This window comes from Betta splendens, chromosome 17 (assembly GCF_900634795.4).
Source record: "Betta splendens chromosome 17, fBetSpl5.4, whole genome shotgun sequence".
Taxonomy (NCBI): Eukaryota; Metazoa; Chordata; class Actinopteri; order Anabantiformes; family Osphronemidae; genus Betta; species Betta splendens.
In genome coordinates, this window is record NC_040897.2 from 16,576,139 (window position 1) to 16,588,740 (window position 12,602).

Sequence of the window (12,602 nt, forward strand, 5' to 3'; positions counted from 1 at the left end):
TTTCCTGTGTTTTGTCATTTAGTCTGATCTCGGCTCGTCAGTCTGTGTTCTCCCAGTCGATAGGATCAAGCCCAGACGAGTCTTGTTCTAATGTTTTACGACGGGTTTGTCTCAGTTCTGTGGACTCAGACTCACCCACAAACGCCTGAATTGAGGCATTTTCCATTTCTGGAACAGAGACTCTTTTCACGTCTGACCTTTGAATCTTCGCCTTGGTCATAAAATGTAAATGCAGCCCGTCCCAGCTCTCAGTCACATCCTCTGACTGAGTGTGTGCTCTGTGATTCACGTGTGACTGCGTGAGGAGCTGAGCAGCGTGTGCAGACCTGCAGCAGGGCAGCAGTTAAAAGCAGAGGCTGCAGCAGCTGAAGGAGTTTTAACACTGATCAGGGATCAGGCGACATGAGGAGCAGCTGGATTTCACTCTGGGCGGTTGTGGCTGCAGTGTGTGGCGTTCAGGCGACTTATACGTTCTACTGTAAGTGTCCATCTTTCTCTCTGATTTCAGCATCTCTACACACTCAATCAGCTGTAGACGCATCAGCCACCACAGCTTCAAAAATGACTAAAATTTATTATTACAAACGGCAAAAAGCACAAACTTCAGAATTTTATCTTCAGAAAATAATATTATTATGTTCATATTGTTTTTGTTTTTCTCAATTATAAAGATTTGAAATAAAAAGATATTAACGAGTCTTGTTAAAATCCTCGAATCACAGTGAGTCACACAAATGTGACAAAGCGTTAAAATGACGATGGTTTGATAATGAATCCTAGTGTTCTGCAAGAATGTTAGCCATTAGCTTTTAGAGGCTGGAACAGAGGGATGACAGCCGAGTTTGGGACACGCTGCCTTGGTTCAGGAGAAGTCTGGGCCGCTGAAGAGTCACCAGTCGACAGGTGACCTGCAGATGGAGAACCTTCAGAACACTGGTCTGGAACGTCTGGGTGGAATAAAACAGCACCGGATCGCGTCAGGGTCCAGAGGACCTTATGTCGAAACTCTGGGTTGAACCACAAGAACCGGATTAAAGCTGAGTCCTGGTGAAGCAGCATCACCCGAATCTGCCCTTGTGCCTCTGGACCAGGACCACACGTCATGATGGAGCTATGGATTCTGAACAATCCGAACCGAATCACATCTGTGAAGGGAAATCTACTGGTCAAAGCAAAAAACAGCAGAAAACAACCAGCAACAGAAACAGAAAGCGGAAGACGAGTGTCACACATCATCATTATTATTATTATTGGACGAGATCAACACCAGTCTATAAACACGTTAACTTACCTGAACCTATCTAAGCGCTTTTCTGTTCTCATCTGGAAAACAGAATTCATTAGGTTTATGCTTCATCTTGTCCAGATGTGAGGAACATCTGTGCAGATGCACACGATGAGTCAGAGCATGGCTGATGTTCTAATGTTCTCACTGTCTGCTGTACTGATATTCTGACGGGTGGACATTCTGACGTTCTGATGTTCTAATGATCTGATGATCTGATGTTCTGATGTTCTGATGTTCTGATGTTCTGACGGTCTGCTGCACTGATATTCTGACGGTCGGACATTCTGACGTTCTGATGTTCTGATGATCTGATGTTGTGATGGTCTGGTGGTTTGATGATCTGACGTACTAATGTTCTGACATACGGATGTTCTGATGGTTGGAAGTTCTGATGGTCTGATGATCTGATGTTCTGACGTTCTGATGTTCTTACAGTGTGATGTTCTGATGTTCTGACGATCTGATGTTCTGACTATTGGACGTTCTGATGTACTGATGGGTGTGTGTTCAGGGGCTCAGTCATACTTTCCGTGGAGACATCAGCATCGTTGGTTCTGGGTGTGGCTCTGTTCCTCTGTTTTGTTCCCTCTGGTTAAAGGAACCACTTGAGTTATGAAGCGGTTCTTCTGTTGTTCCAGTCATGTTCTGGGTGGAAACCTGTCAGACTCATGTTGGAAACTGTCCCCTAAAAGCCAGAATACCTGCGCTCGTAGCTGCCGGCACTGCTGGATCAGCTTTATCTGCTTGTAGTCACGTCTACGTCAGTTTCAGAGAACCAGCGTTCAGACAAACAGACGCACCTCAAACGCACCTCAGAGCATGTGAGGTCTAAAAGCTGCTCTTATAAAATACTCAGAAATACTATAGTAGTAGTATTTAGTACTTAAAATACTGCAGATCCCTGAGTAATGCCAGAACCCATCACAACCCTGATCTGAACAGTGAGTCTACCTCAGTACCTCAGGATTTGTACTCTCTGTGATTAATTAATCCGCTGAACTTATCAACTCATTATGAGGCTTCTTGCTCCACTTAATGCTGCGTAATGAAACTCAGGAGCATGTGTCCTCTAGTATTACTTGTACTCCAGCAGGCTTCAGTACCCTGCTGCCCTCACTGGTCCAGGCGGTTTAGTTTCAGAGCCTATGAAGGCGGATCCGCTCATTTCATGGGCAGCATCAGGACCTTTGGTGGATCCTGACCTGTGAATCATGTGAACGCTGTGAAACCCCCGGTTTGTTGACAAGCTGCAGCCTGTTCACAGGATGTAACGTGAGTCAGCTGTGAGTGGCTGTGTCTGCAGGGCTCTGGGTTTTGGACCAACCACAGAGCATATGAAACTCCTCTGCTTGAGTGTCGCCTGCCCCACAGTCACAGTGGAGAAAAGCGTATTGATGCTGAGGAGCATTAATGTGACGTTCACACTGAAGATAAACAAGTTGAACCAGTAGCAACATTCTCCTTGAGCTGAAATCAGGTCAAGAAGTCTGAAACCTTCACGCGACACCTCTATTAAAGACTGTCTGCCTCAACGTGTAATGACCCGTCCAGTACAGCGATCAGAGCAGAACCGACACCACCAAATAACGACCAAAACATGAACTTCCTGTCCTCCAGCAACAGCTCGATGTGACTGCAACGGCCGCTCCAGGAACTGCCTCCGGGACGCGTTGGGCCTCCACTGTGTCGACTGCCAGGGAAACACCGAGGGCCGGCACTGCGAGCGCTGCAGGGACGGCTTCTACCTGGAGGGGGCGGGACCAAGCTGCATGCCCTGCCGCTGCAACCACACAGGTGGGATCCCACAACACACCCCTCCTCATACCCGTCACGTCAGCCACAGACACGTTCTCATCAGCCACAGACACGTTCTCATCAACCACAGACACGTTCTCATCAACCACACACCCGTCTTCATCAACCACACACCCGTCACCATCAGCCACAGACACGTTCTCATCAGCCACAGACACGTTCTCATCAGCCACAGACCCGTCCTCATCAACCACACACCCGTCACCATCAACCACAGACACGTTCTCCTCAACCACAGATCCGTTCTCATCAACCACAGACCCGTTCTCATCAACCACACACCCGTCCTCATCAACCACACACCCGTCTTCTTCAACCACACACCCGTCACCATCAACCACAGACACGTTCTCATCAGCCACAGACACGTTCTCATCAGCCACAGACACGTTCTCATCAGCCACAGACACGTTCTCATCAACCACAGACCCGTCTTCATCAACCACAGCCCCGTTCTCATCAACCACAGACACGTTCTCATCAACCACAGACACGTTCTCATCAACCACACACCCGTCTTCATCAACCACACACCCGTCACCATCAGCCACAGACACGTTCTCATCAGCCACAGACACGTTCTCATCAACCACAGATCCGTTCTCATCAGCCACAGACACGTTCTCATCAGCCACAGACACATTCTCATCAGCCACAGACCCGTCCTCATCAACCACACACCCGTCTTCATCAACCACACACCCGTCACCATCAGCCACAGACACGTTCTCATCAACCACACACCCGTCACCATCAGCCACAGACACGTTCTCATCAACCACAGACACGTTCTCATCAGCCACAGACACGTTCTCATCAGCCACAGACACGTTCTCATCAACCACAGACCCGTCATCATCAACCACAGACTCGTCTTCATCAACCACACACCCGTCACGTCAACCACAGACACGTTCTCATCAGCCACAGACACGTTCTCATCAGCCACAGACACGTTCTCATCAACCACAGACACGTTCTCATCAACCACAGATCCGTTCTCATCAACCACAGACCCGTCATCATCAACCACAGACACGTTCTCATCAACCACAGACACGTTCTCATCAACCACAGACACGTTCTCCTTAACCACAGATCCGTTCTCATCAGCCACAGACACGTTCTCATCAGCCACGGACACGTTCTCATCAGCCACAGACACGTTCTCATCAGCCACAGACACGTTCTCATCAGCCACAGACACGTTCTCTTCAGCCACAGACACGTTCTCATCAGCCACAGACACGTTCTCATTAGCCACAGACACGTTCTCATCAGCCACAGACACGTTCTCATCAGCCACAGACACGTTCTCTTCAGCCACAGACACGTTGTGATCAACCACAGACTCGTCTTCATCAACCACACACCCATCTTCATCAACCACACACCCATCCTCATCAACCACAGACATGTTTTCATCAACCACACACCCATCTTCATCAACCACACATCCATCCTCATCAACCACACACCCATCTTCATCAACCACACATCCATCCTCATCAACCACAGACATGTCTTCATCAACCACACACCCATCCTCATCAACCACACACCCGTCTTCATCAACCACACACCCATCCTCATGAACCACAGACACGTTCTCATCAGCCACAGACACGTTCTCATCAGCCACAGACACGTCCTCATCAACCACACACCCTTCTTCATCAACCACACACCCTTCTTCATCAACCACACACCCGTCACCATCAACCACAGCCACGTTCTCATCAGCCACAGACACGTTCTCATCAACCACAGACACGTTCTCATCAGCCACAGACATGTTCTCATCAGCCATAGACACGTCCTCATTAACCATAGACTCGTCATCATTAACCACAGACACGTTCTCATCAACCACAGGCACGTTCTCATCAACCACAGATCCGTTCTCATCAACCACATACCTGTCACCATCAACCACACACCCGTCCTCATCAACCACAGACACGTTCTAATCAGCCACAGACTTGTTCTCATCAACCACAGACCCGTCCTCATCAACCACACACCCGTCCTCATCAACCACACACCCTTCTTCATCAACCATAGACCTGTTCTCATCAACCACACACCCTTCTTCATTAACCACAGACCCATTCTCATAAACCACACACCCGTCCTTATCAACCACACACCCTTCTTCATCAACCACACACCCGTCACCATCAACCACAGCCACGTTCTCATCAGCCACAGACACGTTCTCATCAACCACAGACACGTTCTCATCAGCCACAGACATGTTCTCATCAGCCATAGACACGTCCTCATTAACCATAGACTCGTCATCATTAACCACAGACACGTTCTCATCAACCACAGGCACGTTCTCATCAACCACAGATCCGTTCTCATCAACCACATACCTGTCACCATCAACCACACACCCGTCCTCATCAACCACAGACACGTTCTAATCAGCCACAGACTTGTTCTCATCAACCACAGACCCGTCCTCATCAACCACACACCCGTCCTCATCAACCACACACCCTTCTTCATCAATCACAGACCCGTCTTCATCAACCACAGACACGTTCTCATCAACCACACACCCGTCTTCATCAACCACACACTTTTTGACAGACCAGGTCTTTGGTGACAAAGCTGCTTTAGTTTTCTAAAGGTTCAACATGTTTGTGTACAGGCTCCACCAGTGCTACATGTGACAGCAGGGGGCACTGCAGCTGTAAAGACGGGGTCACAGGGGAGAAATGTGACCGCTGCCCTGAGGGAGAAATCGGACCCAGTGGCTGCTTGTTAAGGTTTACATGATTACAATGAGCGACGCTTCACCTGCTTCTACTGAGTCACTCCTTCAGTTTCTTCCTTGACACGCGCTCTCCCAGCTTTAAATGGTTCTGTTCATTTCATGCGTTCTAACCTGTTGCTGTACCTTTTTCACTGAGGCTTGTTGTGTTGGGTTCATCTTGTAACAGCACTCTGGTTTATTGGTTTGTAGACGTGAGCCCAGGCAGGACCAGTCCAGCTGTTTCTGTTACGGCCACAGCAGCCAGTGTTCTCCACAGTCCAGTTACTCCATCCACAACATCAGCTCCACCTTCACCAGTGGTAACTGCTTCTTTTCAGAATAAAACCACCTGATAATGCTGCATTCTGGGATTCCCGTCCCCATCAGAATGGTTGATCTGATGCTGTGTTTGACGTCTCCAGGTCCAGACGGCTGGAAGGTAGCGACAGCTGAGGGCGTCACCCCACAAGACGTTAACTTCCGCTGGTCGCCAGCTTACCAGGACCTGGAGGTGATCTCCAAAAACATCCTTCCGGTGTACCTGTATGCCCCGGGTACGGCCCCAAACCCCAAGTCTGTCCTTCAGTCGCCTCTTCTTTCCCTGACGTATCGTTACTTCCCTATGCTTCCTTCCTTCCACTTCCTTTCTGTCTTTCTTCTTCTTGTCTTCCTCTGTTATTTATCTTCCTGCTCTTCTTTCCTTTCCTTTACTTGTTGTAAATGGTTCTCATTTTCCATCTTCCCCTCTCCTGTCCTCACCTCCTTTACCATGTCTTCTCTGCTCTCACAGCTCCTTACCTTGGTAATCAGTTGCTGAGCTACGGTCAGAACTTCTCCTTCTCGTTGCGCCTGGATCGTGGCGTTCGACACCCGTCCATCAACGACGTGATCCTGGAAGGTGCTGGTCTGAAGGTCTCGGCTTCATTGGGCGACTTGAGGTTCATCGTCCCCTGTGGAAAGAAAATCACCTATGTCTTCAGGTTGGATAGATATTTTCATTTTTGCATCATTTTCACCATCCTCTAAAGTATGAATGATGAGGATTCCTTCTGCTCTAACCAACTACAAACAATCTGCTACTATTTGACTTTGTTAGTGGAGGGAGGATCAGGATCAGCGTTTGCTTCTGGAAGCAGCTCTCAGCGCTTAATGACACTGCATATACTGTTAACAGAGCCTGCCTGGATACTGGCATTAGGTTAAAAGTCCACCTCGGCATCAGTCCACATCTACCTCAGCACAGTTTAGATTTGAGAAAAGAAGAAAAGCTTCTTGATGCTGCAGTCAAACGTGTCCAGCATCCTTCTTTCTGTGGAACAGACTGGACGAGAAGCCTGACAGCAGGTGGAGGCCTCCGCTCTCCTCCATCCAGTTCCAAACGCTTCTGCAGAACATCACCGCTGTTAAGATTCGGGCAACATTTGGTGAAAATGGTGAACTTCCGTTTTCTTGTTTCTGTTGGTTGTCAATTTGCTTTTCTGTTTTCTGTTATGACTCTCACACATGATGTTGGTTCTTTATGTCAGGACGTGGTTACCTTGACAATGTGCAGCTGGTGTCAGCTCAGCATGGAAACGGGGTCCCGGCCCGCTGGGTTCAGACCTGCAGCTGCCCTCTGGGATACGAGGGAGATTTCTGTGAGCGCTGCTCAGAGGGCTTCAGGCGCAGGAGCCCTGCAGACGGAGCCTTCAGCCCCTGTGAGCTGTGCAGGTGCAGGGGAGGCAGCTGTGACCCGCAGACCGGAGACTGTTACTCTGCTGATGAGACTCCTGGAGTGTCTCATCAGCAGAGCTGCTCCCAGGGCTATTACCAGGACCCCTGGCAGCCTCAGAACTGTGTGAAGTGCCCCTGTCCAGAGGGAGTGCCCTGCTCGGTGGCACCTGGTTCACTGGTGCCGCGATGCGACCGCTGCCCACCAGGAATCACTGGTAGGTCCCATCAGCAGGACACAGCAGCAGCTTATCACCTCCTGGGACGGATCAACAGCTGGTCGGTTGATGTGTCTGCGTGTCTTCAGGCTCTCGGTGTGACGTCTGTAAGGAGGGGTTTTATGGCGACCCCTCAGGAAACGGCGGCGTGCCACGACCCTGCCGGCCCTGCCAGTGTAACGGCCACATCGATGCTAGCGTGGCGGGAAGCTGCGATCGCAGCAGCGGCGAATGTCTGCAGTGTGTGAACAACACCAGGGGACGACACTGCGAGGCCTGTGTCAGGGGATTCTACCACAGACAAGCGACTGACGCCTGCAAACGTGAGAATCAGTGCTGTTCGCGATCACAGATGTCACAAAAAAAAATGGTGCATTATGAAGCTCCTGTCTGTTTCACAAACAGCGTGTAACTGTGACGTTCTGGGCTCTGAGTCTGGACAGTGTGATGCTTCTGGTCACTGTCAGTGCAGACCAGGTTTCCAGGGCCCGAGGTGTCAACGATCCAACTGCCCCAGCTGTTTCAGCCCCATCAAGGCCAAGGTACCTTCTAGATAACCCAACATTCAGGCTGGGCGATGTGAGCTTCAGGTTTACTCTAGGTGTGTTTCAGATGGAGGCTTATGCTTCGAAACTGAAGCAGCTGGAGCGTCTGCTCTCAAATGCGGCAGAAAGCACGAGACCAGCCAACAGTGCTGAGCTGGAGGCTGCGCTGAGGGAAGCCGAGAAGCTGGTGGACAACCTGCAGGACAGCACCGAGCAGCTCAAAGGTGGGACAGCGACACCCAGCTCCTGGGTTCACACTGACGAGACGCTGGGTTCACCTCTCCTCTGGTGGCTTTCTGTTAGATCAGTAACACCATTGCGTTTCCTTTGTCCAGCAGAGATGGAGATGAGTCTGCAGACACGTCTGTCGTCCATCAGCCAGAGACAGCTGGACAAAGGTCAGGACATTCAAAGCGTTGCACAAACAGTTGACGACATCAAGCAGCAACAGAAAACATACAACACAAAGGTGAAGGAGGTGCAGACGCTGATGGAGGAGATGAAACTACAACTGGAAGAGGCCAAGTTCAAACTCAGATCAGCTGTAAGACAGGAGGGGGCATGTTTTTTATTTCACCACCTGAATGTCAGCTGTTGTAAAAGACCTACACACATAAAAATAGAAAAGGTTGAGTTGGCTGCTGATCAGGTTCTCTTTCCTCAGGAGGTTCCCCTCGGAGATGCCCCGCAGGGTCCAGACCTGCTCTCTTCATTGGTTCAGACAGCTTCCAGTCTGGCTGAGAAGTGAGTTCGGTCCAGACGGACGCTGTAGTTACTTCTGTGTAGTATAGTTGCACTGATTGCTTTGTCCTTGTCCTACAGGCATCAGACGAAGGCAGACACTGTGGAGCGAACGGCCAATGAGGCTCTGAGTGACTCAGAGAAAGGTCTGGCTCTGGTTCGGACCCTCATGAACAAAGAGAACCAAGTCAAGGAGCTGATTGGAGACCTGAAAACCACGTGAGTAACTGCTGGGAGTCTGAGTTCAACGTATGCTGTTGCGTAGCAACAGTCTGGTGGTGAAAGTCTGCTGACGTGTGCAGGTACGACCAGACCTCGGCTCAGGTGAAGGGTTTGGAGAAGCAGGCCACGCTTGTGAGCAGTGAGGCCAAAGGCGAGAGCAGAATGGCAGAAAACATGTTGAAGGACCTGGTCAGCATGGAGCGCAGCCTTCCCTCAGCTCTGACGGTAACGGCTGCTTCAGACTGGTCCTGTAGCTACGACCAGCAGCTCAGCGGCTTTAACGCGTCTGCTTGATGAGCAGGACACGGCTGGGGGAATGGCAGCCAGACTGGACGGTCTAAAGGACGCGGTGGAGGAAAACACCGCAGGCTTCAAGAGGCTTCAAGGCGGTGTGCAGGACAACAGGGCCGCCGTCCGGGACTGGCTGGAGAAGGGCAAAGGTGCCCAGCAGGTAATGGAGACGATCCAGACGACAACCCGGAGTCTGCTCAACACGTTTACATCACTGTGACCGGGTAACAGGCAATGTCTTAGGAATCAGCTTAGCTGGTCACATTTATACCGGGAAACTCTTCAACGTCATCAACAAGAAACACAAGCTTCTGTAAAGCTTGTGTGTCTAGACACCATTAATGGATCTAATGGATCAACTCTGTGCAGGACTTCAACAAGCTGCTGGACAGAGTCAGCGTTGCCAAGGCAACGACTGATGGCGCGCTGCAAAGCATCAACAGCAATGCCAAGGAGCTGGAGGACGCCCTGGACGCGCTGAGAGGTAACCAGCAGTCCAGGAAGTTCCCTGGCCGCAGGGCCACGTCCTGGGCTCATCATCATACCCGTTCTCCCTCCCAGGGTTCGACCAGCAGCTCGATGACAGCAGAGCGCTGGCCGCCGCCGCCATCGAGCGCCTTCCTGGCATCAGTGGCACCATCCAGCAGGCTGCCAGCAGCAACGCTGCCACTAAGTCCATTCTCCAGAATGTGTCTGGGAGCTTCAGTAGCGCTCAGGGACTCATCCCTCAGCTGGAGGGCGCCGTCAACAGTCTGCAGGTAGTAACAGCTTCAGCACAGAGTCTGCTCATGTGAACTGGTCTAAACCCGGTGTTTCACCTCCAGCAAACAATAGGAGCTTTACCATCTTATGCTGGTTTGGTGAATGACGCCACCAAACTGAATGAGGAGTCAAAGGCTCTGAAGGCAAAGACGGGCGACACAGACACAACGCTGAAGGGAAAGCTGGCCGAAGCCAGGACGCAGGAGGCGGCAGCTGAGCTGGTAAGGTCGTCATGGTGTCACGGCTTTACAGCGTTACAGTGTTACAGTGTTATAGTGTTACAGCGTTACAGTGTTATAGACTTACAGTGTTACAGCATTATAGCGTTATAGTGCTACAGCGTTATAGTGTTACATCATTATAGTGTTACAGCGTTACAGTGTTATAGTGTTAAAGTGTTACAGCGTTATAGTGTTACAATGTTACAGCATTATAGTGTTAAAGTGTTACAGCGTTATAGTGTTACAATGTTACAGCATTATAGTGTTAAAGTGTTACAGCGTTATAGTGTTACAATGTTACAGCATTACAGTATTGCAGTGTTACAGCGTTACAGCGTTATAGTGTTACAGCGTTATAGTGTTGCAGTGTTATAGTGTTACAGCGTTATAGTGTTACAGCGTTATAGTGTTGCAGTGTTATAGTGTTACAGCGTTATAGTGTTACAGTGTTACAGCATTATAGTGTTGCAGTGTTATAGTGTTACAGCGTTATAGTGTTACAGCGTTATAGTGTTACAGTGTTATAGTGTTACAGCGTTATAGTGTTACAGTGTTATAGTGTTACAGCGTTATAGTGTTACAGCGTTATAGTGTTACGTGTTACAGCGCTATAGTGCTACAGTGTTACAGCGGTACAGCGTTTTAGTGTTACAGTGTTTTAGTGTTCCAGCATTACAGCGTTACAGCGTGGAGGCTATCTCTAATGTAGATGCTTGTGCTGCAGGCCGCTGCCGGAGCAACCGCCGCTTTCAGCAACGCCAAACACACCAGAGACGCTGTGGGAAAAACCCTACGAGACATCAACGCTCTGCTCGCTGACATGAGTGGGTTCGAGTTTTGTTGTGTCCTCCTCCTCTTCTACTTCTTCTTCATCTGGTTGTTCTTCCTCTTCTTCTTCCCAGACCAGCCTGGTGTTGTGGATGAACAGTATGTGAAGCAGCTGGAGGACTCTCTGGCCAGCGCTCAGAGGGAAGTGGAGCTCAATCTGAATCCTCGGTTTAGGGACATGGAGGAGCTGGAGGCCGCCATGCTCCATCGGCTCGTTAACATCAACGCAGACATCGACACCGTTGTGGAAGACATTGCCAACCTGGAGCACATCCTGAGGACCGTCCCCAACGGCTGCTTCAACAACCCGCCCATCGAACAGGCCTGATGCTCACACCTGCTGAAGGTCCAGAAGCCTCTTTGGCATTTATTTGAAATCTGAAAACAAATCTGATTATTCCTGCATCGTTGCACTGATAATTTTAACTCTGCTACAGTCACTTGTTTTTTGTTGAACTGCTGTCAGTGGATGGATAGTGAGGAAAAACGAATCCATGTGTGGACCTAACGTCTTTCTATTTATAGCTGTACAGACACGTTTTTACTCATTGGATGGTTTTTGTTTTTAATGTGTCGACAGAAATAAAACCTGCTCATTTTGTTGCCTGATGGCTTGTTTCAGTTTTCCTCTGGTTGATACTGAAGTCGACAAACTAAACAGAGAAGAGCATGACTTACACACAGAGTGAACAAAAGTGAACAAATACAGACTGATAATTAGTACAAGGACATGAAACACAGACAAGGAAATACTGACTCAACTAAGGCTCACTGTTCACGCAGGCAAACACATTTACCGTCATTTCCAGACTATAAGCCGCTACTTTTTTCCCGTGTTTTGAACCCTGCATCTTAAACAACAGTGCAGCTATTTGTGGATTTTTACGGGCTCAGGAGCTTTGTGCCGCCAAACACATCCACACCGTGCAGAGAAAAGCTGTTGAGGCTTATGTCTTGTAAGCGCCCTTCACTGTTATGCGTTAGCGTTGAGAATCACAGCTTCTTTTCTTAAGGAAGCACCCGTATGTGATTGACTTGTTGACCACAGCAGATGCAGGACTCTGTGGCAGCAGCAGCAAACGTCAAAGAAACAGCAAAACAAAGAGAAAGTGTGAGGAAGTAATGTTTGTACTCTGTGGTGGCATCAGCCGTCCTGTACGTGAGGTCTGATGGAGCAGCAGCATCACAGTGATG

At 49.5% G+C, this 12,602-nt stretch overlaps 1 protein-coding gene across 2 annotated transcripts; it reads left to right on the forward strand.

Annotated features, from left to right (window-relative positions):
- Positions 1 to 285: 285 nt before the first annotated feature.
- Positions 286 to 12,017, forward strand: lamc2 (laminin, gamma 2). Of its 2 annotated transcripts, none has more exons than XM_029132765.2 (21): positions 286 to 478; positions 2,906 to 3,082; positions 5,766 to 5,883; positions 6,081 to 6,190; positions 6,293 to 6,424; positions 6,661 to 6,850; positions 7,191 to 7,303; positions 7,397 to 7,798; positions 7,888 to 8,121; positions 8,204 to 8,340; positions 8,411 to 8,567; positions 8,679 to 8,887; positions 9,008 to 9,087; positions 9,166 to 9,303; positions 9,387 to 9,531; positions 9,608 to 9,757; positions 9,967 to 10,081; positions 10,159 to 10,355; positions 10,422 to 10,580; positions 11,305 to 11,404; positions 11,483 to 12,017. In XM_029132765.2, exons 1-21 carry the CDS (start codon positions 403 to 405, stop codon positions 11,734 to 11,736), a joined length of 3,393 nt encoding a protein of 1,130 aa, XP_028988598.1. In that variant the 5' UTR covers positions 286 to 402; the 3' UTR covers positions 11,737 to 12,017. The 2 variants fall into 2 exon arrangements, with proteins under 2 accessions (XP_028988598.1, XP_028988599.1); XM_029132766.2 differs by having other exon boundaries at positions 288 to 478; positions 8,682 to 8,887.
- The last annotated feature ends 585 nt before the right edge of the window (positions 12,018 to 12,602 follow it).